Source organism: Bufo bufo, chromosome 2 (assembly GCF_905171765.1).
Source record: "Bufo bufo chromosome 2, aBufBuf1.1, whole genome shotgun sequence".
Classification (NCBI taxonomy): Eukaryota; Metazoa; Chordata; class Amphibia; order Anura; family Bufonidae; genus Bufo; species Bufo bufo.
Window position 1 is genome coordinate 89791934 of NC_053390.1, and position 25750 is coordinate 89817683.

Genomic DNA, 25750 nt, shown 5'->3' on the forward strand with positions numbered 1-25750 from the left:
TCGTGCTGTTAATCCAGTAGCCTGATGCGACAGAGGATCAGGCTACCTGAGATCACCATATCTGGCATTTCTGGACACGACTGTGTACCAGTCAAATACAGATGCCAGAAAATACCGGTGTATTCAGCAGTTTTTTGTCCGGCTAACGGCTAACCTTTATGCTGGAACAGACTAAAGGATTAGCCGGTCAGATTACCAACGCAATTGTGAAAGAACCCATAGCCATTCATATATGTGACTTTCACATTACTAATACTGTCTTGGAGTTAAGGAGCTTGAAATGGGGTGGATACAGTCCTAGGAGACCTCAGAGTGTCCTATATGACTTTTCAGTGCAAATGGGGCGATTTCAGTTTGTGTGAAATTTATTCAGACCAAATGTGATGGAATGGACGAGTCAATAGAATAGAAGAAGAAACAAATTTCAAGAAATTCACTCATCTCTAAATGGAAGTCTTAACTTGGTACATACTGTACAATATTTAGATTTATATATGCTCTGGAGAAGGGGTGGAAAGAAATACAGAAACACCATCATAACTGGTGGCCACAACCAGGTAACATGATCTAAAATTGCTGGAGAACTTGACCGGTCCTTTTTCAAGTTCCCATTGAGCCAGTTTTTCAGAAAGGCACATCTGTCTAATTATATACTTATATAAATTTATATACTATATATAAATATCTACTTCCTCCCATCCCTAAATATCTAGGAAGATTTGACCGAGAAAGTTCACCGTTAACCAGTTTTGTCTTTGGACCACCAGAGGAAATTCTCAATAAGATCTAATAGTCCACTGGTGAAACCACCCATAAGAAAAAGATCAAATGATCTGCTATAAAGTTAGAGATATCTCCACTATTGATTGATTCTCTAGTGAGCCATTCCTACCCGGCTGGCAACCATATAGTGTGTAAAGGCAGCTACCGGTATTTCTTGTTATTGGGAAAAAGAGAAATAATTAAGAAACAGCTTGTCAGAAGACAACACCAGGGCTTGTATATATTGGGGATATTTGTATTCAAATTGATTAGGTTACATTAAAATGGGCAGAATATAGAGAAACTAATGCAATATCTCACCTTGGCTAGAGAGTCTTCATTTTCGCTTTTTACTCCAAACCTTGGAATACTTGAATTAGTCAGGCTAGAGCTGTGCATTAATTTCTTCACCCCGCTAATCTGTGACATGGGCCTCTTTTTCTTTTCCTTTTCCTTTTCTTTCTGGGCCTGCGTTGGCATCTCCACTTCATGCTGTTTATCTACATAAAAACATGTACCATTAATGTTCCTTTGCTAATTCACAATTTGCAGTAGATACACAAAACTATGCTGGAAAGAGGTGACAATAAACCAGCTTTAAAGGGTTTATCTGGATTAGAAAGCGGATTATCTGAGTTAAGAAAGTAGGTTTCCTTGAGTTCACCAAGCTTTTTCAAACCCTTTTTCTGCCGAGGCCTCACCAGTCAGTAAATGGTGATATCTAAAGCTCATGTTCACCAGGGCTTCGCAACCCTTTTTTCTACTGAGGCTTCACCAGTCAGTAAATTGTGATGTCTAATCTCATGTTCTTCAGGACTTCCCAAACCTTTTTTCTTCTGAGACCTCACCAGTCAGTAAATTGTGATGTCTAAGCACATGTTCACAAGGGCTTTTCAAACCTTTTTTTCTGCTCATGCAACACCAGTCATTAATTGGCGATGTCTGGACATTATCACCCGTGGTCAAAGTCCATGTAAAAATTAGATATCTTACTCAACTTCTTATTCATTTTTCTCCTGAGCCGTGAATTATGTTGCCAAACCAGAGATTGCTACAGCCATCAAAAGGCCTGTGCTTGATTACTTCTGCAAAAATGGCCGTCCCAGAGGGACCTCACCAACAACCTTTTGGACACCTCACAGTTTGAGAAACAATGATTTTATTAGCCAGATAGGAGAGTGGCTACAAATGGATTACTCATATATACCTGGACCAACGTCCTGTGTAGATCCTTGTGCACGAATATCAAAATAAGCAAGTATGAACCAGAAAAGGTTTTTCTCAATGCTATTTTTAATGGTTGGCAGGGTTGCCATTGTTTGCTTGAATGTTATAATGCAATCTGGTAGATGTTCCTTCTTTTCTCCAGTTTCTATTTAGACCTGAACTCCTAGTTTAGACAGCATGATGCAATCAAGCTGATTGTCTCTGGAATCTCTACTTTATCGGCAGCAAATTATACTATAATGGAAGGATACAGAAGGTACAGTGCATGAACATCATCCTGTGCTGCACAATAATAGGCACAATAGGAGAAGCCTATAGACCCTACTGAAATAATTTTAATATAATTCAGTGAGGGGCAAGCTTTGATATTTATCATTTCAGGCAGATGCACACAGTTCAGACAGATCAAAAGGGAAAATCCTAAATACAAGTGTCAGGTCAAGTCATGCAGAAGCAAAAACATGTCTGCAAGAGCTCACATCTGCTGTTACACTCCATGGGATTCCCTAGTGCCCCCCCCTCCCTCTCAACAAAAATGATTCAGCCAGGCAGAAAGACACCATTAGTTATACATCCTGCACAGGCAAGATGAAAGCTGAGCTTGAATCAAACAAAGCCACATCAGATTCATTCACATAAACACAATGATTCTCAATCAGGTCGTTCCCTCATTGACAGAACCGTTGCATTCTGAAGTCACCAGTGTATGCTAGGACATGACGTTCTCATTATTAAATAGTGGAGAGGCCGCCATATTTTTTTTTGCTCGACAGCTTGCAGGTTATGAACTCAAATTTCTCATAGGTGTGTGGATCTTCTACCTGGGCTAGGAGAACACAATCTTCTCTCACAGTGGTAAGGAGAAATGTGTTCCTGGATTATATCAGCAGTGTGGTTTCGCCAAAACATACTTATTTACCCCTGGGGACTTTTTCTGCAGATCCCCCAGCGTGGCTGGACCCACAGTGGAAAATCTTACTTACCTGGTACCCACTGCTAGGTTCCAGCTACTTCACTCCTCCGACACCCCAGCAGCTTCTGTTTCTCCCCGTGTCAACATCTGTTTTGATGCAGGTTATCTAGACTCAGCAGTGACGTGTCAACCATGTGTCAAGTGACCTGATTACATGATGTATGGGTGACATGTCACGGCTGTGGCCAGTTACTGGCTGCAATGACCAGGTGACCCCTGTGAAACCAGACAATGACGTGGGGAGACCGTAGAGCTGTGGGAGCGAAAGTGGTGGAACCCAGCAGCGGGGACCAGGTAAGTACTATTCATACTGCGGTCCAGCCATGCTGAGGGGTCAGCAGAAAAAAGAGGATTTGTATTATTTATCTTCCTTTTATAGTGCCAACAGTGTCATTATTCACTGTCCCCAGTCAGACTCAAAATCTAAATTCAGCATGTCTTTGAAGAGTAGGAGGAAACTGTAGTACCCGGATGAAACCCATACAAACACAGGGAGAACATAGAACCTCCATGCAGATATTGCCCTTGGTCAGATTGGAACCCAGGACTCCAGTTGTAACCACGGAGCCACTATGACACGTGTCTGTCAGGTCAAGCACAGCGCTGAAGGAAGAGAGCAGTTGATCACAGGGGTTTTCTAGGAATATACACCAATTGCCCATTCTTTGGATAGACCCTCAATGTGTCACCGTGGGGGCTTGGCCGTGTCAATGGCTGTGGCTCATTCAAAAGGGCAGTTGTGCTTGGTACTGAAGTTCAGCACCATTCACTTTCATTCAGTCACTGTGTAGACCAGAGGGTGTCCTGGGGGTTCGGACCCCATGCTCGCACCAATGGTCTATTGTAAGGATAGGTGATCAATGTATATTCCATAAAAATGTGTGGCACAAGCAAAGAAATCGAATCCTTAAGGACTCCCCTTTAAGAAACGGCAGAACTGGCAATGTATGGAGATTTACGTGATTGGCAATCCCATCCAAAACATAAAGACTATCTAGAGATGTAGATGAGCTGAAGTTGCTTTTATACACTTTGGAGCTTCATCTAATTTATAAAACTGCAGAAGATTAACCTGCAGTCCTATGTAAAACTACTATCACATGAATTATTGATTTCCACCCTATAACCGAGTTCTGATATGAGAAAATCACTTTGAATTCTCCTTGAAGGCTGCAGTCACGTCCTGGAAGGATTTCCAAGCTGACGTTTATGCATTACAGGGGGATTCCAGGGCTCCCCCCCTCCCATGCGGCTGTTTGGACGCGGGGTGTTTTCTCTGCTCTGATGCTGACAGTGTCATATTTATCAAACCTCCCTCCTGCGGCCAGAGAATGCTAACGCTTCACTGCACTATTACCTGCCTAAAACATTACCCAGCATGCAATGCAAGAGTAAAAAGACTGCAAATATACAGACATTATAGAAATGAATGCTTTTTAACATCTATTACGCTCTTCACACATTTTCCAATGAGATCACACAGATAGCGGAAGCCGTGTCTCTTTTACTGCTGCCTCGTGTTGCTAACAGCATAGAAGACACCAAAGTCTATTTCAGAGGTGAAGAGGTTAATTTGTGATGCTGACGCACAGTGTCCTGGATATAATGCTCTGCACAGCAACCCACAAAGACATCAATGCATAGGGAATTACAGGGACATCAATTAGCAGAAAAAGACAAAAACAAATGAGTGCCTCAGTAAAACCAACTCGTCATCATGAGACATATGTCGCCCTTATGTAATTGGATGACATACGCTAAGCAAGTAAAGCCTCGATGTCACCTCCCATGGCAGAATTAAATGATATGGACACCTTTAATTTTTTAATATTGCAATCAACTTATTTTGGGTAAAAAATCAGCTCTTCAATTGGTCTTTATTAAAAATGTTCAATAGTTTGCCTTCTACAGTCTTCATTTCGTCAGAACGCTAATCTGGCGGCTCCATCTGTAGTACTTATCTCTAGTTTCCTGACAGCTCCTAAGTGCTCATTTAAAGAGGACCTTTCATGGGTCCAGACATTATGGAATAAGTAGCAGGATATGTAGGGCATAGAGCAGGGATCTAAGAGCGCTCCGTTCGCCCGCTGTTCCCCTGTTGAATTCTCCCGCCTGGTATGCTAAGGAATAGCATCGGTACAGGGAGGAGGAGACTGCCCTGTTTCTCAATGGGCGTCTCCTTCTCCCTGGCTGTGATTGGACCGCACTACAGCCAGGGAGAAGGAGACGCCCATTGAGAAACAGAGAGCACAGCGGGCGAGCGGAGCGGCGCCCAGAAAAAATAGCAAGCACTCTTAGATCCCTGCTCTATGCCCTACATAACCTGGAAAGAACTTTAGAAAAGTCACGGCACTCTTGATCTTGAATCCAAACTTAGTGTTTAATCACACCGAAAAATACAGTAACGTTTTGACACACAGGTCTTTCTCAAGCTACATAACCTGCTACTTATTTCATAATGTCTGGACCCATGAAAGGTCCTCTTTAAGCTAAATTATGGTCAAGCTAATAAGAATGTGCCTTAGGGGACATTTACACCACAGTGAAAAATGGGCGTTTTTAGAGGCCATCAAAAAAAAATAGGACATGCCAGACGGACCTCATTGAAATCAATGGGACGGTTTGTAACTGCTTTTAGACAGGAGTGCACCCATCTAACGGCTACACTACTGAAAAATGGAAGTTACATTTTTTTTAAATTACTCAACTCATCCACTTGATCGTGCAGAGGGGTGTCCCTCCTTTCTTCATGTTGAAGGACCTGTACTCCCAGCATGATGATGTCACCATGGGCTCCCAGCATGATCACTGGGAGCTCCAGCATGATCACTGGAAGCACACAGTGATGTCATCACGCTGGGAGCACAGGTCCTTCAGCATCAAGAGAGGAGCAAATACCTCTGAGCATGCAGGTGGATAAGGTGAGTAATTGTTTTCTTTTTGGCATAAAAAAACCCCTGCAAATCATTACTGCTGGAGGCCACTATGGGGGACATTATCACTGCTGGGGGACACTTTGAAAAACACTATGTAGACTGCAGGGGCAAAAATAAAAATAAAAAAAATTGAAATTTATCTGTTTTTCATGGTTGTTTTTAATGGCCATGAAAAACGGATGCACGCACAGATGCAGAATGGCCATGAAAACTGACAGTGAGTCCATTTTTAATGGGCATTTTTGTGAGTGTAGCCTAGAAACGAGTGAGCATGGGCTGTCCGTGAACTAGACATAAAGGCTACAGATTGATATTAACTGAGAAGAAGAAGAAACTATTGGCAGACCTGGGCAAAATGAAAGCTGTAGAAGACAAGCCGTTGAACATTTTTTATATAGACCAAGTTAAGAAATGATTTTTAGGTCAAGATTAGTAGAATGCAATATTAAAAGAAGTACAACCAAAAACTCTACTTCTCGCTCTAAAATGTATTTAAAGTAGATGAAAACAAAGGAGTGCTTCGGGTGGAGCCTTGATGCCTTCTCCATGGGATTATGTGTCCATTGGCAGAATCAATAAGAGATACGTTAACAGGGTGAGGAAACAAAAACTCTTCTTACCTAAGAAGGTGTTTGAAATATATTCTGAAACCTGGTTGCCTGACCGGCTCATCTCTGATAGATGGGTGAGCTCCCGATTGAGCATTCTCTTGAACTGTAAAATAAACAGGGAGAGCAGTGAATACACATAGAGAAATATTCTCATAATGCCAAAGTAAGCTCCAAAGTTATCAAAATGGTGCATACAGTATCATAAACATGCTAAACACTTTTCTCCTTATTAGGTCATCTCATGGCTGGAGTACTTTTCACCAATATTTTGCACCAAAAATTGCCACCGTCAGTGATAAATTTGGGGCATTTAACATTTCCCCCTAGACATGCGCCATCTTGCTTAACCTTCCCATATTCATTACACATCAAAAACCAATTACTTTTTCTCAGGATCCGGAATAACAATTACCCGTCTAAATTCAAATGGGTGTGCATATGGTAAAAACAGATGTAGCAGAGCTGGACTTTTCTTTAGATGAATTAACACAGAGTTTGTGGTTTTACATACTGTAGGACCAGGCATGGTAAACCTCTGCTTATACACTGGAAAACTGCATTTATAACAGGAACCAGCTGCCCAATCTGCCATATTAGTTTCTGCATGGTTTCTACCACATTGTTGGGTGGTTTTCTGATGGCTGACCAGAAGTTTTAGACTCGTTCCAAGAAAGACTACTGAAGTCTGTATAATTTTGTCCATCCATTTCCTCATAGAGGCCCAAATTGCTTAAATTCTAAGTGCCTGTCCTGGCAAAGTACCGTAACACAACAAAGGAAAATAATAACTTGATGGTTCGTGACAATTGTGATATCTGAGTAAGGAATATGGAGTCTGAGTGAGGTATAGGCTCATCTGGTCATATGCACATCTTACACTGAATTTGTATGGCAACTTGATAGCAAAACCCTTGACATCTTGCAATTCACAACACAACCACTGGGTGGCCACACATACACAGGTATAGGATAGACATCCCATGACAGAATATCACAAAATCATGTTTTCTTATAAAGCGGGTCATCCCACGTCATGTATCTCAGGATAGGCTGAGACAGGAGGAAAATGTAGAGAAGGACACATCTGTATGTCTGGGGGATATGCGAACGGATATATGTGATTCAGCCTTTGGATTCTTGAAGATCCACCAGTCAGTCACAGCGGTACAATATAACGGACTATACAGCTACGTGTACCAAATCAAGCTAACAATGTAAAAATCAAGAACCAATGGTTCTAAAAGTCATAAAAACTCCCTCATTGAAAAAAATAAAAGTTCATCAATGAATTTATGAATGAAGATTAGATCTTAAAGGGTTCCATTTTAAATCCCCAAGTACAAGATTTATGCAATTAATATTCCACATCCAGCTCTCCAGCTGCCTAATCTCCACATTATGTCACCAAAATCCCTAATGCACCTCTCTCTAGGTGGAGAAAGGCGAGGAGGTAATTAGCCTGCCAGCTGCAATATTGATCACTTCCACTGCACCATCTGCTTTTCTATGTAAAACCTGTAGGTTCTACATTAGGGACTGTCCAGTGAATGGTAATTATGTGGACTGCTCCACTGTGAACAGATTTCAGATGTGACCACCCCTATACTTTTGCCCTAATTTGATCAAGAAACTCCAGCTTCTCATGAAACCAATTCAATACAATATCGCAACGTGTTAACAAAACCCTTGACAGGACACACCCCACAACACAACCGCTGGGTGGCTGCACATAGACACATACAGGAGAGACAACTCCTGACACAATATAGGGAAATCATGTTGTTTTGAAAAGCTGGTCATCTTGTGACACACATATCGGGACATTTCGAGCCAAGAGAAAAAGTAAGGACCTTGTACATGGATAGTTCCATCAGTGCAGCCCCATATAGATATACAGTGTAGACCTACCCAACAAGATGCAGTCATTTTCAAAATCAACAATGATGGGACATTTCTGTTTGGCTCAAGCGGCAAACGGATCTGGTGTCTAATCTTATGACTAAAGGGGAACTCTGCGCAAAGCTTTCAAATTTTGATGATCATTAAAAAAAAAAAAAAAAAACAATGAGCTTGATATTAAAGGGGTTAGGCAAGAAATGGAGAAGCAGGTAAAATGATTTACCTGCTTCCCCATTCCTCCTCCTCCAGACTTGCGAGGCTCTACTGAGCTCTCCCGATGTCAACATCTGGTTTGACACTGCTCAATCATTGGCCACGACGGTGACCCGCTGCCCTCACGTCCTGACAAGTAGTCACAAGACGCAAGGGGATTCAGTCTCCACTGCGGCCAGTGACTGGCTGTGGCGAATAGTGATAAGCAAAGTTTTCAAAAATTTGATTTGGCTGCTTCGCTGAACTTCTACAACAAATTCGGATTTGCTATGAAGTACTTTCCATTGTGTGTGGCGGGCTCAATGACAGAGAACGGCCCCTCTTCATTGAACCCCTCAGATGTCGCGTTCAACACTGATTGCGGTATCTCAGAATCACATTCACCGCGCGTGAGATGTGGCGCGTTTTCTTCCATCAAGATGGCCACGAAGGCCTCTCCAAGATCAAATGGATGGAGTATGTCTTTTGTTTGTTTGTTTGTTTGTTTTAACTGCCATTTCAGGAAAAATGTATTCGTTACCACGAAGCGCCAAGAATTAAAAATTTGTGGCAAATCCAATTTTTCCTGAAATTAGGATCGAATTCCACTTTGTTAACTTCGATTTACTCAACACTAGCGGCGAAGTCAAACCGGATGTTGACATCAAGGGAGCCCAGTGGAGCATCACAGGCACAACCCAGGGGTTTGGGTGGCTGCCTTGCACCAGACACTCTCTAAGCGTACAGTGTATTGAGACATCATTTAGGGCTACTGTCTCTCAGAGGTCTCTCCCATAAATAATTTTCATACCAAAAGTCTTAAAAACCTGTTAATACTGGTTTTAAATGAATACCCTTTTGATACTTTTCTGCTTCAATGTTGCCTCCCTTTTTTGATGCTGTTGCAAATATGCGCTGATAGTGGTGGGCTCTGAACAGAATCAGTCTCCTTCCCCCCCTGGCAGCTGACAATACAGGGGGTCATTTATTAAGACAGGTGTAGAAAATGATGGACGAGACGGGCCTGCCAGCCTGTCCCCTTCCCCGCCCATGCAACTGCCACTTTTTTAGACCTGGTGTGAGAGGGGAAAACTTGTAGATTGTGGCACAACTAACCATGGCACCGCAATATGCGCAGAGTATTTCTGGATAGAAGGGACCCCTATATGCTCTAGTTACTTCCCTGCAGAAGGAGCCTTCTCTGCTATACGGTCAGTCTACTGCAGAGGAGCTGGTCCTTTTTTGACAAGCAGTGCAGAAAGCTTTTTCTATTGGCTGAGACCTTGCTGTGGGACAGGTATTGAGCATATGTGACCATCAGCGCCCAGCTAAGTAGATGGATGTGCACATCCCTATACATTTTAAACATCAGATGGCGGCATACTACGTAGAATATTAATGTTATCTAATATCTAATATTCAGTGCCGTGAGCAAATTCTGATTTCTTGTAAATGCAGATGTAGCAGAGCTCAACTTGTCATTTGTTTTCTTTTATTACAATTACAATAAGAACATATGACATCCTTGCAAATAATGATAAATGCCACATGCCTGCGCTTAGTCCAGTGGGTACAGACATGGAGGGCGTCACAGCATTTAGCATGTATATTAGATTGAAGGGCACCCCAACATCCAGTTATCGAATACGACTAATGGCATCCAATTTCAATCTGGTGAATTATGGATACAATATGGATGCGTTCATATTGATGTATGCTACAGGGCTGAAGTGGGTGGATTAAGTATAGGGCCCATCATTTTCCCTATCATCTAGACGGTATGTCTAGTACCCTGCATTCAACAGGCACCTATTGGACCCCTGCATGAGTTCACATTGACATGGAATACAAGGGGGCAGCTGGTACATATTGGGTAGTTAAGGTGCTGCGTTCAGTCGGAAAAAATAAATAAGGCATTGGCTATTCTTCATCCGTCTGTACGCACTGGGTGGGCACATACTGTGCGTGGCATGACGGCATTCAGTGGGTACATCTAGTGCAGGGCTGTACACATAGGATGCCTACTTCAGCCTGCATTACAGTCTTGTAGTGAGGGATGAGAAGATTATGGCGGCACAGACTTCTCTGATGATGCAATGCACACTGCTGAGTAATCATCCATTAAACCTATTTCCACACATATACATGCTTTTATGCGGCGCTCATGTCATTTAATGTAGGAGGAATACAGTAATACACTGCGCCATGGCATGTACATGGGGCAAAGGGCATGGGCTCTATACTGCATGCATCATACTGCATAAAAGGGTTGCATTGCTGCATGGTCTAATGGGTTAATTAATGCCAATTATTCCCATCTAATGCACTCCAATCCAACCCTGCATGAAATCCGCTGCCTAATATTAATATTACATGCCTAATGCACCGGGGCATCCATTCAGGGGCAAGCAGAAACTACGGCATGACATTTGTGCTATGGCTGCCCTCGCACAAAGAGGATGCCTTTTCAGTCGTCATCATCACAGCTCATTAGGCACAATGGCACAGTGATTCCCTGCCATCAGCACATAATTCACACAAGGCAACGTTATTTAGGTGGCCATCCGAAGAAGAGCCTTCAGATCAGCGAGCCGGCTCTAATACACCATCACGTCGAGTGTGACAAGAAGTGGGTACGGCGTAATAAGCTGCATATCAATCTTGTGCCATATGTAATTGCAGGCTCTCATCTGCCGAATGGCTCTAATAAGGTGGGTGCGGGGTAATGGAGACGGCGCGGAGGTGAACCTCAGACCCCCGGGCTCGATTGTAAAAATGCTGACATTGTCTTCTAAGGTGTGCAGACCATCGACGAGCCTAAGTGAGCTACGGTACGGTGGATAAACTGGGCTATAGGCATCATTTACATATGTACAGTAGACGCCTGCACATCGTACGGTACACACGGATGCACGTCAGATCGCTTAATTTCGACAATTCTTTTTGAACTTGCCATTTTGGCTCCAGCGACCATTTTCCATCACAGGGCGAGCCAGCCAAATAAATGGCATTTGCAACCGACCGATGGCTAATTAGCCCTGGGGGCTTTGTAAAGATGCAATAGCGTTGCCCTGCTTAGTATGCCTCAGCCACATCACAGCAACCAAGCGAGCAGGTATAATGAGCTTCATTAGCCAGCAACCAGTCGCCGCATCAAATAAAGTATGGAAGGTCTGAGCGGGGCACTGGAGACGGTGCAATCATAAGGCTACTGCTGGGACATATTTCACAGGCGGTCATTATAGTCAGGTTTATTCCTCCGTCCACCGCGCAGGTTTCTAAGAATAGACGTGATCAATACATGTTAACTGCCCACCAAATAATTGGTTTAGGTTAGCGAGGAGTCAGTCCTATGAAGGTACAAAGGTTGGGTGGTAAGAACGCCTGTGACTGCGTACATCCTATGTATGTAAACAATCCAAGTCCATGCAGCGCCTGCTGGCGCCGAGTAGGAGTCATGCTAAGGTCATACATTAGAAATGGTCGCCCCATAAATCGCTGCACTGCACCTCAACAACATAGCTCTGGACACATCTAAAAAAGCCATTTTTTCTCAATTTAAAGAAGTTTTAAGAACCGGATCAAGCAGAAACGATTTACCTTGATGTAGCCCCAGGACACGGACAGCAAATAGTTAGCTTCAGGCATTTTGAAAGAGATTCGCCGTTTACCAGGAGAAGAGAAAAGGGAGAGCTCTAAATGCAATAGGAAATCAGTTGGTTTCAGACTTCTTTCGGGCCACTTTGGAGCGGAGCTGGCTTTAGGTGCACCAGCTGCATTGTGACATGAAATCCCAAAGAGCAGCAGCGTTCAGGTTGTAGGAATACCATTTGTATAAATCCTGATAGTCCAGGAGCAGCAAGAACAAGAATCCAGCTACAGATGAGGAGAAATCCAGGCAGCTGGGACTCTGCATGTTTCCTGCACGCCAGGTCCTAATGAATAATAGATGCCAAGATGCTCTGCTACTGAGGAGGATCTCGGCGCCAACAGCACAAAATAGGGACCTTCAAGGAAAGCCATAAACCGTGCATGCAGGGTCCGCCCAGAAACCTCATTTAAAGCCAATCAAGCTCCTTCTAAAGGCACAGGAGACGGGTTTATGGATGCAATTTTCTGATTGGACAGAGATGCAAAATCTCCTTTGAGCAGCCGTTCTCTCTCGCTGAGTGTTTTGTAAATGACATTTAGTAATGGAATCCCTGAAGCCCCGGCTATCCAGACAAGATTAATTAGTGCACTTTTTCCCTTCTCCTCCTTTTGTGCTCTGTAAATTGCCTGCTGTTGAGGGGGGCCAGAGATTTGCAGGGACTGAGCACAAATATGTACGAGGAAAGACGCTCCTGAGCTCTTATACTTAGGTTGAGCTGATACAGAAGTAGTAGAGCTGAGTTTGTCATTGCAGTAATAGTAGGAGTAGTAGTAGTAGTAGTGAGCTTAGCTACATATGCACAGGGATTCTTGGAGGACAGAAGGAATATGCTGCAGTCAAATCCATACCTAAAGTTATAATTTTCTGGTCTAGACTACAAAAAACACATTTGGCTATCAGTATTAGGGTAGGTTCACACAGACAGTTTTCTTCGAGACTGTGCTGCGGTTCTGCCCTGGGTTTTTATGTGGACCGGTTCTAGGTTTAGCTCTACTGAATGAAGCTAAACTATGAGCATGCTCCAGCTGTGGCTTTGCGAGGGGTGACCATGCCAAGAATGGACGTGTACTTTCTGGGCAACGGTCTTGAAATTGCCCAGCAAAACCGAAATCACGCTTAAAGGGAACCTGTCACCGGGATTTTGTACATAGAGCTGGGGACATGGGTTGCTAGATGGCCGCTAGCACATCTGCAATACCCAGTCCCCATAGCTCTGTGTGCTTTTATTAAATTTGATACTTATGCTAATTAATCTGAGATGAGTCCTGTCCCTGACTAATCTCACGTACAGGACTCATCTCAGGGACAGGACTCATCTCAGGTTAATTTGCATATGTATCAAATCAGGTTTTTTACACAATAAAAGCACACAGAGCTATGGGTACTGGGTATTGCGGATGTGCTAGCGGCCATCTAGCAACCCATGTCCTCAGCTCTATACACAAAATCCTGGTGACAGGTTCCCTTTAAACCCCAAATCTTCCATCCGAACATACTCTTAAAGTCACTTCCATGAGCATCCAAAAACACCATAACGGTGAACTCACATGCAGCAGATTTGTTACCTAAACTTCTACAACTGAAAAATAGTTTAACTCATTTCGGTGGGGTTGTTTCTGCAGCATGTGCATGGGTTTCTGCAAGTTTTTTGTTCGGATGGAAGGGACAGTTGCCAAAGTTTTTGAAACAAATCTTTCATGGGTGAAATCTGTAGACACAGTGCTTGGCCAAAGAGACTCAGTGCAGCAGATGGGACACATCCGGAGAGATTTATCATCTCCCTTGCGTCAGAAAAGTGGCTTTAAAAAGTCACAAACTGACACTTTAAAAAAAAAAAAAAGTCGAAAGTGCCTCTGTTTATGCCACCCTCGCCACTTTTCCAAAAGGGGCATGGTAACAACAGGAAAGTGGCGTGACCAACAGCAGAAGACAAATGTATCTTCATTTACACCAGTTTTATGGTGCAAATGAAGCCAGAAATCTACGGCAGCAATGAGCGGCGCACGGACTGCCGGAGGATGCACCACATTTATGATGAGGTGTGCGCCTCGTCATAAATGTGGTGCATCAATACCGGCCCAATCATGCTTACTTCCCTTGAAGTAAGAGGTCCAGCAGTGCCAATAGCTCAGAACTGGCAAAAACCAGTGGGACCAAGGTACATCCATCTACTGTTCAAAGAAGTCTGGCCAGAAGTGGTCTTCATGGAAGAATTACTGCCAAAAAGCCATACCTTCGATATGGAAACAAAGCCAAGTGACTGAACTATGCACATAAACATACAAACTGGGGTGCAGAAAAATGGCAGCGGGTGCTCTGGATTGCAACAGAAAGCAGTTTTCTTGCCAAAGGGCTGGAGAGAGGTACAAAACTGAGTGTCTTCAGTCAACAGTGAAGAATGGTGGCGGTTCCTCACAAGTTTTGGGCTGCAAATGGAGTGGAGATTTGGTCAAGATTAATGGCGCCCTCAATGCTGAGAAATACGGGCAGATATTTATCCATCATGCAGTACCATCAGGGAGGCGTCTGATTGCCTCCAGATTTATTCTGCAGCAGGACAACAACCCCAAACATACAGTCCATGAACTGCAAAGAACTATCTTCAATGTAAAGAAGAACAAGGAGCCTTGGAAGTGATTATATGCCCCCCACAGGGCCCTGGTCTGATCATCATAGAGTCTGTCTGGGATTACATGAAGGGACAGAAGGATTGGAGCAAGCCTACATCCACAGAAGATCTGTGGTTAGTTCTTCGAGATGTTTGGTACAGCATCCACACACTTTTCCCAGATACGCTATAGGATCTGAACATTATTAAAGACCCCAGTAAATACAGATGCAGCACTGCAACATCTGTCATTTAACAGTTTCTTCTCAGCACTATGACACCGACCATACAACTCCTATGGGGCTGTAACCTGTTATTTTTCTTTATTTATATCGTGTCATCACCTTCTGGTGCCCATTATATAGCACAATATTGCGGGAAGGCACTTTAACAAATTCAAAAGACAGTATGGTACAGAAAGGTGTATGCCAGAAATGTTAAGTAGGAACTCTGCCCATACAAGCTTGCACTTTATAGGGTTAGCGGGCCCTGTGGAAGGGAACTTGTTTCATTATTTTATGTAGCCCATTAATAGAGTTCTCAGGCCATTCATATCAGAAAGGTGGGGGTTCGATTTCCAACACCCGCACTGAGTGGCTCATTGAAAGGCTGTGCACCGCGCAACAAATAGAAGTATGTGTGACTACTCCGGTGCATTCATAGTAGATGCTTCCATGAAATGATGGTCGCCCAGAGAGGAAGTCAAGAAGTTACTAGGCAACCAAAATATACCAAAAAGCAGCAGCTAAGAGAGAATTAATGCCCTGTTATGATATGTTATAACTATACGATCGATGGAAGGCTGCATTCTGGTGCCGTCAACCAGCCTGAGAACGAAGTGACCTTTTTCCATGCACAGTAGCGTTCCTGTCCACCCGCTGTGCAGAGAATGACATCATAGCTACATTCAAGTGTAAAAACATATTCCATCTATATGACCATGTTCTTCTACGGATGCTATATGACTGCACATACATAAACCAAAAGATTTCAACAAGCAGCAAATTATTCTGTGATTAAAAATACTTGAAATGAAGATTAAAGAAAAAATTACTGAAATACATCAGCCCGGAAAGGATTACAAAGGTGGTTTCACACATGGCGAACAAATCTACTGCAAAATCTGCATGCCTTACATGTGGCTTTTGATACAGATATCACCCTTTGTATTTTGGACATGTGAACTTTGATTTCTCCGTAATGCAAAATTACGCCTCGTGTGAATTGATTCTTAAAGGCGTTGTCTGGGCTACTGAGGCTGATGACTGGGGATGAGCGAATCGACTTCAGATGAAACATCCGAAGTCGATTAGCATAAAACTTTGTTTCAATACTATACGGAGCGAGCGCTCTGTACAGTATTAGAATGTATTGGCTCCGATGAGCCGAAGTTATTCGATTCGCTCATCTCTAATGCTGACCTCTTAGTGCCCCCATTACAATGATCAAAATTACAAAAACAGCAGCACAACAGACGGGTCAAGCCCAGAAGGGTTGATTCCCCAGAAGATCCTCCTGTAAGTGGTGCACATGGTGTTAGGTCGTAGCCCTTGTGCCCCAGATAATGATCCAAACAATGGAAACCGGAGCACTCCAACTTCTTTACAGAACCAGTGTTTCTTCATTCACCAAACATAGCGACATTTCGACTGTGACAAGTCTTTTTCAAGCATTGGGGCCCAAGATCTAGGACTTGTCACGGTGGAAAAATCACTACGTTTGGTCAATAAAGAAACACTGGTTCTTTGAAGAAGTTGGAGTGCTCTGGTTCCCCTTAAGATGTTGCAGCCTCATCGTCCACCTTCCAATAATGACGCCTTGAACGTTAAATAAATAAAAAAAGTAATACTCGCCTTGCCCCGTTCCCCTAATGAATGGAGCAATCGTCCCCCAAACTGTGCTTTCTCCAGCGCAACACACAGGGTATGATGGGATGCAGATATAGTTGAAATTGGGAAATACCTCAGCCTCCCCAGGCCCAAAATATGGGAATTTCCCGCCGGATCCAGGAGGGTTGAGAGCTAATGTATGTAGTATTACATGCGAGCCATTGAATTAAAAGTCCAACTAGTAATGCATGAAAGGGCTGGGGGCACCAGACGTAGAGCCATTTATCAGCTGGTTTAAAGAGAGTGGTCCTGAAGAAGGGACCATTTATGATGTCCATAAGGCCTAATAGGGCAAGGTATGGACAGAGGTTGACAAGTGTGACAAATACAATATATATACACACTTACACATATATAGTCACCTAATCCCATTTGGAATGTCACTGCTGAAATATTTCTATAAATGAAAAAAACATCTCATTCAGAAAGAAAAGAGTGAAAAAGCAGTCATTTCTGTGACTTGTTACCAAAGTTAAGACATTTTTCCAGGTGATCAGAGCCAATTTCTAAGGACACAAAAGCGAGCCGCCGCAGAGGTCTGTGTGGCAGGATTGAAATGAGATACTTACATCCAAATAACTCGTCATTACCCCAGGTAAAAGCACGGCTTGTGAAGAGTCTATTTCTGTCTGGACAACTTCTACAAAGGGGATGCTAGGGTTGAAGAAAATGCTATTTTTGGCTCTTTGAATTTTGTATATATTTTTTTTCTTACTTTTCGGGTAGCAAAATGGTCTCATTGCTCCATTTGATGGAATTATGACACTACAGAGAAAATTATACTTGTTCAAAAGAATATGTATTTTGTGGCTGTGGGAACAAATAAAAGTATCCTGCAATTTTCCAGACTTAAAAAGAAAAAAAAAATGCCCCATAGCTTGTTATATGCTGTTCTAACTGACAAATAAAATATGGAAAGTATTTGACATATAGATGTGCCCTTCCGTACCTTTTCTCTTGACTCAACATATCCTAAGATGTGGGTCATGAGATGACAGCTTTTAAGAAAACGTCATATGGCGATATTCTGTCACGAGATGTCTGTCCTAGATGTGTCTGCCACCTAGTGGTTGTGCCGTGAGCTCCAGCCTTTAGACTGTTTCTCTTGCAGGTTGTTATTTTGTATTGAACTTGTTCTGTGACCATACCAAATTGGAGCAAAGGTAAGGGTGGAAACATCTGTATGCAGCCATATTAGTTTTCCATGGGGGGATGGGGGGGGGGTTACCTTTTATTTGTGTAATAAGACATGGGACAATATAAGAAGGCACCATAAAGGCATGCAGATGCTATGGGACTCTGGTAGAGAGGGGAACCTGCCTTGGCTGGTCCCATTCCCTCATTGGTGAGACCCTGTGTAGAACTATATTTTAAGCAAACTATGTGATGGGACATTAGCACAAGAATCACAGAAAGGGTATGAAGGAAAAAACAGACCCTTCTTTTATGGATAAGAAGAACCCTACATCAAAATGCAGACCCATGTTAATGTATCACTACTTGAAATCAAGCTGGATGTCCACCCTTGACCACTGGCACTATGGGGGAGCATGATATACTGACACTACAGAAGGGATGGAAGAGCCTTGTAGACTGGCAATATGGGGGGGGGGCATCATATATACACTGGCACTACAAGGGGGATATTATATACTGGGACTACAGGGGGGATGGCATTAAAGGGAGGGCGATGAGGGAGCATTATATTTTGGCACTACAGTGCCAGCATTATATATACTGGCACTGCGGGGGGAACATTATATATACTGGGACATCAGGGACTAAGCATTATATATACTGAAACTGCTGGGGGGGGGGGAGTTGGGGGGATTTTGTAGTATTATATATTGGCACTATGGGGAAGAAGGAGCATTATATACTGGCACTCATTATTATAAGAATTTGTTGTGCAACATAAAAACATCCATCAAAGCATACTTTTTTTTTTCTCCTTTTTTTTTCCAATGTATAATGTAAATGTTAACAGCTTCTTATGCAGGAACGAATATAAAGATATATTAAGAAAATAGGCAGCAAAAATGGACAGGCTGCAGAGCAAAAACAGCTGAAAATTTTAAATCAAAGAATTATTGGCAAAATATTTTTAACCCATAATATGTAAATTAAAAAAAATCGGACCTGCAGGAATGGCAATGATCAATCAGCCACTAAGGGTGATATTGTATTGTCTAAGTGCTCTAACCATATTTTTGGGACACTTATATTGAGCAATGTACAATACAATGTACAGGAAAACTTCTTTGATACATTCACCTTCCATCTACTTAAATAAGTGGACCTACTACATAACTGCATGGGCCAACCATTAGCATACAGGAGGTAGAGCAACAATGTACTTAAAAGTGGGCCTCCCATTTACATAATGACAGAGGATCTTCCATCTACATATAGAGAGTAGTCCTTCCATCTACATAGAGGCAGAGGCAAGGGTAGACTGGGAAGTTAAAGTGGCCCTGGGAAAAAAAACTAAAAGTGGCCCCATGTTGTAGGCTGGTCCAAACTGACAGAAGGCAGGACAATGCAAGTAGGCAGGTCAGCAATACCATAGTTCAGCACAAAATGCTTCCCCAGAAGCTTTTCTTTTTTGATCATCAGTACCAGCTGCCATATCCTGAGGATGACGATACATTTGAACTTAGGAGGTTACCCGCAGGTAGATAAGTACCTGATGCTCCCAGCCTTAACACCAAGAGTGTCACATCATTATGTACCTGGTCATTGGCTATGAGGACGGTTCAGGTGGCCCTCTGGGCATGAGCCCACTGTGAAATTTCCCTGTAGAGTCTATAGCCAGTCCACCCCTGGGCAGAGGACTCAAACCTGAAGCTAGGCTTTTCTTCATCTGGGGCACCAAATGTCTAATTCGCTGCCCTTAAACTGTATCGAAATAGTCTGGCCAAGGTGTAGTTTTCTTGCAAACCTCCTCAGCATCCAGCACTCATGACAAATGACCCAATTGCCTGCCCAGGTATGCCCCTGGGTGGACCTCCCATCTACATCCAGACAGTGGACCTTCCATCTACATCCAGACAGTGGACCTTCCATCTACATCCAGACAGTGGACCCTTCATCCACATCCAGACAGTGCACCTTCCATCTACATCCAGTCAGTGCACCTTCCATCTACATCCAGTCAGTGGACCTTCCATTCACATCCAGTCAGTGAACCTTCAATCTACATCCAGTCAGTGGACCTTCCATCTACATCCAGTCAGTGGACCTTCCATTCACATCCAGTCAGTGAACCTTCAATCTACATCCAGTCAGTGGACCTTCCACCTACATCCAGACAGACCTTCCTTCTAAATACATAATACTTTACACCTACATACACAGAGTGGACCTTTCATCTACATATAAAAAGACTTTCTATCTAGAGATGAGTGAATCGACGCTACAGAAATAAAATTCCAATTTTGGCTTTTTGATTCGTTCCGCATGAATCACTCAAAATGACAGCTACCATTTTACATATCAGAATACAGAATTTTTAAATAAAAAATAAAATAAAATCCAGCAGGGCAGTATTAAACAATTAGCACCAGCTCCAGTACGTTTACTCATAGCCATACATGTCACCATCAATTTGACATTACTAATGCTGTCTTAGCACTTAAAAGGGATTGTCCGCTTTTCACTACTCATGACCTATCCTCAGTATAGGTCATCATTATCAGATCGGCAAAGGTCCGACTCCCGACACCCCCGCCAATCAGTTGTTTGAAGAGAAGGCAGTGCTCGTACGAGCGCCACCTTCTCTGCTCTGTTTACCTGCTTGCAGAAGTAATTGCAGTGGTGAGCAGTTGTAATTACAAGTATGGCGTCCTCATTTACTTCTATGGGATGGCTCTGTAGTATTCACTTGAACAGCAGAGAAGTGAATGGGGGCGCCATACTTGTAATTACACCTGCTCACCACTGCAATTTCTGCAGCAAGAAGGTAAACAGAGCAGAGAAGGTGGCACTCTTACAAGCGCTGCGTTCTCTTCAAACAGCTGATCGGTGGGGGTGCTGGGAGTCAGACTCCCGTCGATCTGATATTGATGACCTGTCCTGAGGATAGGTCATCAATAGTAAAAGGCAGACAACCCCTTTAAAGAGCTTAAGAGGGGTTGGATACAGTCCTGAGAGAACTCAGAGTGTCATACATGACTTTTCTGGGCAATTGGGGCACTTTTGTTTCAGATTAAATTTATTTGGACCGAATTGAATTTTACAGCCAATTCAACCGAATTCAGCTCAAAGCAAATTTTGGTTAATTCGCTCATCTCTACTTCCATCTAGATATAAGATGACCTTCCATGGACATACAGAGAACAGACCTTCCATATATACACAGGCAGACATCAGTGTTCCTCCCTATCTAATAGGGAGCACATTAAGAACACCTACTAAGAGATGCCACTTACTATGGAACATCAGCCATAAAATAAGAGAGAGTCTCCATGGTGGATTGCACGTCTTCTTTAAGGCATTATCACCTGCCATGTGGTTCTCTAGGAATTAATCAAGTACAAATGGGAGCAGAGAAGAACAGATGGGCAGTCTGGGTCCTTCAGTGCCACAATACCCGCCAATTAACATGAGGATTGTAGGCAGCTAGGACCTCCTCTAGTATGACCATAGCAAGTTACGCTGAAAAGCCACTTGTGTTCCTTGTGCTAAAACAGATCTCCAAAGCAAAGTACAGGAACATACAAGTCAACTGGGGAGTACCGGTAATTGTAAGAGACAGTACATGCTAGATAAAACCCTCATTATTAGTCATTCAGCACAAAGGGAACATTTTATACAGAGAATGGAACATGCTGCAGTTACAGCACCAATAACCACTAGAATTTCTTTGCCAATTAGGACACAACCTTTTCACGTACGCCATTTTTGTGGAGGAGGAGCCACTAAATATCATTTTCAATACTATGCATTTAGATGTGTTTACTAAGCAAAGATGATTTCCGATGTGTACGGCGTGCATTTTATTTTCCTTGGTATATACTGCCCCCTGGTGTCAAAGTTGTAAAATGAATAGTGTTAGTACTGTGATAAGCTGTATGCATGTATAATTAAAAATCCTAATAAATTCTAGGTTACAGGTACATCTCTACCTTAAAAGAAGCTCTACCTTAACTCCTTAAGGACCGGGCTCATTTTCACCTTCAGGACCAGGCCATTTTTTGCAAATCTGACCAGTGTCACTTTATGTGGTGATAACTTTAAAACGCTTTGACTTATCCAGGCCATTCTGAGATTGTTTTTTCGTCACATGTACTTCATGACACTGGTAAAATGGAGTCAAAAAACTTCATTTTTATTTGTAAAAAAATACCAAATTTGCCCAGAAAAATTAAAAAATTGCAGATTTCCAAGTTTCAATTTCTCTACTTCTATAATACATAGTAATACCTCCAAAAATAGTTATTACTTTACATTCCCCATATGTCTACTTCATGTTTGGATCATTTTGGGAATTACATTTTATTTTTTGGGGATGTTACAAGGCTTAGAAGTTTAGAAGCAAATCTTGAAATTGTTCAGAAATTTTCAAAAATCCACTTTTTAAGGACCAGTTCAAATCTGAAGTCACTTTGTGAGGCTTACATAATATAAACCACCCAAAAATGACCCCATTCTAGAAACTACACCCCTCAAGGTATTCAAAACTGATTTTACAAACTTTGTTAACCCTTTAGGTGTTCCACAAGAATTAATGGAAAATAGAGATACAATTTCAAAATTTCACTGGCAGATTTTCCATTTTAATAATTTTTTCCAGTTACAAAGCAAGGGTTAACAGCCAAACCAAACTCAATATTTATGGCTCTGATTCTGTAGTTTACAGAAACACCCCATATGTGGTCGTAAACCGCTGTACGGGCACACGGCAGGGCGCAGAAGGAAAGGAATGGAGTAGAAACTCCAAAAAAGTGACCCCATTTTAGAAACTACGGGATAGGGTGGCAGTTTTGTTGGTACTAGTTTAGGGTACATATGATTTTTGGTTGCTCTATACTACACTTTTTGTGAGGCAAGGTAACAAGAAATAGCTGTTTGGCACCGTTTTTATTTTTTGTTATTTACAACATTCATCTGACAGGTTAGATCATATGGTATTTTTATAGACCAGGTTGTCACGGATGCGGCGATACCTAATATGCACACTTTTTTTTATTTATGTACGTTTTACACAATGATTTCATTTTCGAAACAAAGAAAATCATGTTTTAGTGTTTCCATAGTCTGAGATCCATAGTTTTTTCAGTTTTTGGGCGATTATCTTGGGTAGGGTATGATTTTTGCGGGATGAGTTGACGGTTTGATTGGCACTATTTTGGGGTGCATATGACTTTTTGATCGCTTGCTATTACACTTTTTGTGATGTAAGGTGACAAAAATTTTTTATTTAGCACAGTTTTTATTTTTTATTTTTTACGGTGTTCCTCTTAGGGGTTAGGTCATGTGATATTTTTATAGAGCCGGTCGATACGGACGCTGCGATACCTAATATGTATACTTTTTTTTTTATGTAAGTTTTACACAATAACAGCTTTTTTAAAACAAAAAAAATGATGTTTTAGTGTCTCCATATTCTGAGCCATAGTTTTTTTTATTTTTTGGGCGATTATCTTAGGTAGGGGCTCATTTTTTGTGGGATTAGGTGGCGGTTAGATTGGTACCATTTTGGTGGGCATACGCCTTTTTTATCGCTTGCTGTTGTACTTTTTGTGATGTAAGGTGACAAAAAAATGGTTTATTTAGCACAGATTTTTTTATTTATTTTTTACGGTGTTCATCTGAGGGGTTAGATCATGTGATATGTTTATAGAGCCGGGCGATACAAACGCGGCGATACCTAGTATGTCTTCCCCCCCCCTATTTTTTACCAATTTTTTTTTACTTTATTTGGGGAAAATGACGTTTTTGTTTATTTTTACTTGAAACTTTTAATTTTTTGGGGGGGAACTTTATTTTTTTAAATTTTTTTCCACTTTATTTATTGTCCCACTTTGGGACTTGAACTTTTGGGGGTTTAATCCTTTACAATGCATTCCAATACTTCTGTATTGGAATGCATTGGCTGTATGAGTAATACAGTGTGTATTACTTATACAGCTTCCGGCCTGTGAGATCCAGGGGGCTGGATTCTCACAGGCTCTTCACCGGAAGGCTCTGCGATGCCTTCCTTAGGTATCGCGCTGCCTTCCATGCCATCGGGTCCCCCCTACAGCCCCACGGGGACCCGATGGCATCGCCGCCCGCCGCTGCCGCACCAGGTAAAAGCCGCAAACCGCAGGTCACAGGAACCCCCCGCGCATTTAGCCAAGGTGCCTGCGGCGGTGATCGGAAATACACAGGGCGTACAGGTACGCCCTGTGTCCTAAAGAGGTTAAAAGAACATCTTCGAATTGCCTCAGTAGGAATATATTCACATCTGCCATTTTTTGGCGGTTCTCACTACAAATTTTTACGCTTTTTAAAAAAAAATTGTCGTTAAATATATCAAATCAAATAATTCAAAATGGAGTAAAAACCGTTGCAATGCAAGGCTACTTTCACATATGTGTCACCATCGACATTGTTTTTAGTGATGGATCCGTTTTTTTCCCGTTTTTATAACCGGACACAAAATCGCAGCTTGCAGCGGTTTTGTGTCCGGTCACAAAACGGAATGCTGCTGGAACAGAAGGCATCCTGATGTATTCTGAACGGATCTCTTTCCATTTAGAGTGCCTGGGGGAAAAACAGGCCCAGTTTTGAGATCCTCTGCCAAAACCTAAAACTAGAAGGCCAAAACGCATATGTGAAAGTAGCCTAACCTGGTCTCAGAAGAAGCAAAGGACTTTCCATTAGCCACAAGAGGCCCGTGCCTAAGGTCTTCGCTTTGGGAAAGGGTACCTGTTACTGCAGGTAAGGTCAGAATTATAGTTTATGAAGTGGGAGTTGTTGGTGGAGAAGTCTTCATTTCATTTCTGGGTTTATCAGTATGTATACATGCAGTCAGGGGTGCACCACCAACGAGGCGAGGTGAGGCGATTGCCTCAGGCAGCACCAGGTAGGGACAAGTAGGGGGCAGCGGTAAGGCCTTGGGCAATGAGTTCTTTCAGTGTGAAAGCGTTCATCTCTGCGTATTCAACTGTATCGCTATAATAATCACTATGTTTTGTAGCCCTATATGTAATGTTTTCCAAGTATGCCTTTAACATTAAGGCTGGAGGGAAAGAGTTAGGCCTCTTTCAAACGAGTGTGTCCGGATAAGGTCCGGATGCGTTGCGGCAAACCCGCGCGAGTAGGTACGCAATTGCAGTCAGTTTTGACTGCGATTGTGTTCCGTTGTTCAGTTTTTGCACGCGTGTGATAAAAAACTGAATGTGGTACCCAGACCCGAACTTCTTCACAGAAGTTCAGGTTTGGGTTCAAGGTTGTGTAGATTGTATTATTTTCCCTTATAACATGGTTATAAGGTAAAATAATAGCATTCTGACTACAGAATGCAAAGTAAAATAGGGCTGGAGGGGTTAAGTGGATTAAGGTGAGTTAAATTATTATTATTATTTTTTTAACCCCTCCAGCCCTATTGTACTATGCATTCTGTATTCAGAATGCTATTATTTTCCCTTATAACCATGTTATAAGGGAAAATAATAATGATCGGGTCCCCATCCCGATCGTCTCCTAGCAACCGTGCGTGAAAATCGCACCGCATCCGCACTTGCTTGCGGATGCTTGCGATTTTCACGCAGCCCCATTCACTTCTATGGGGCCTGCGTTACGTGAAAAACGCACAAAATAGAGCTTGCTGCGATTTTCACGCAACGCACAAGTGATGCGTGAAAATCACCGCTCATGTGCACAGCCCCATAGAAATGAATGGGTCCGGATTCAGTGCGGGTGCAATGCGTTCACCTCACGCATTGCACCCGCACGGAAAACTCGCCCGTGTGAAAGGGGCCTCAGATTGAGAATTTGGCATGGGGGGGGGCGT

The 25750-nt window shown here is 42.6% G+C and overlaps 1 protein-coding gene across 7 annotated transcripts in view; it reads right to left on the reverse strand.

Moving 5' to 3' along the window:
* PDE4D (phosphodiesterase 4D) overlaps positions 1–25750 on the reverse strand; it is a 1065327-nt gene that overhangs the window by 16514 nt on the left and 1023063 nt on the right. For all 7 annotated transcript variants that reach the window (XM_040421313.1, XM_040421310.1, XM_040421314.1 and 4 more), the window contains 2 exons: positions 6519–6612; positions 1084–1262 (listed from right to left, as the gene is read on the reverse strand). In XM_040421313.1, the coding sequence (XP_040277247.1) occupies positions 1084–1262; positions 6519–6612 (273 nt within the window). The remainder of the gene's footprint in view (positions 1–1083; positions 1263–6518; positions 6613–25750) is intronic.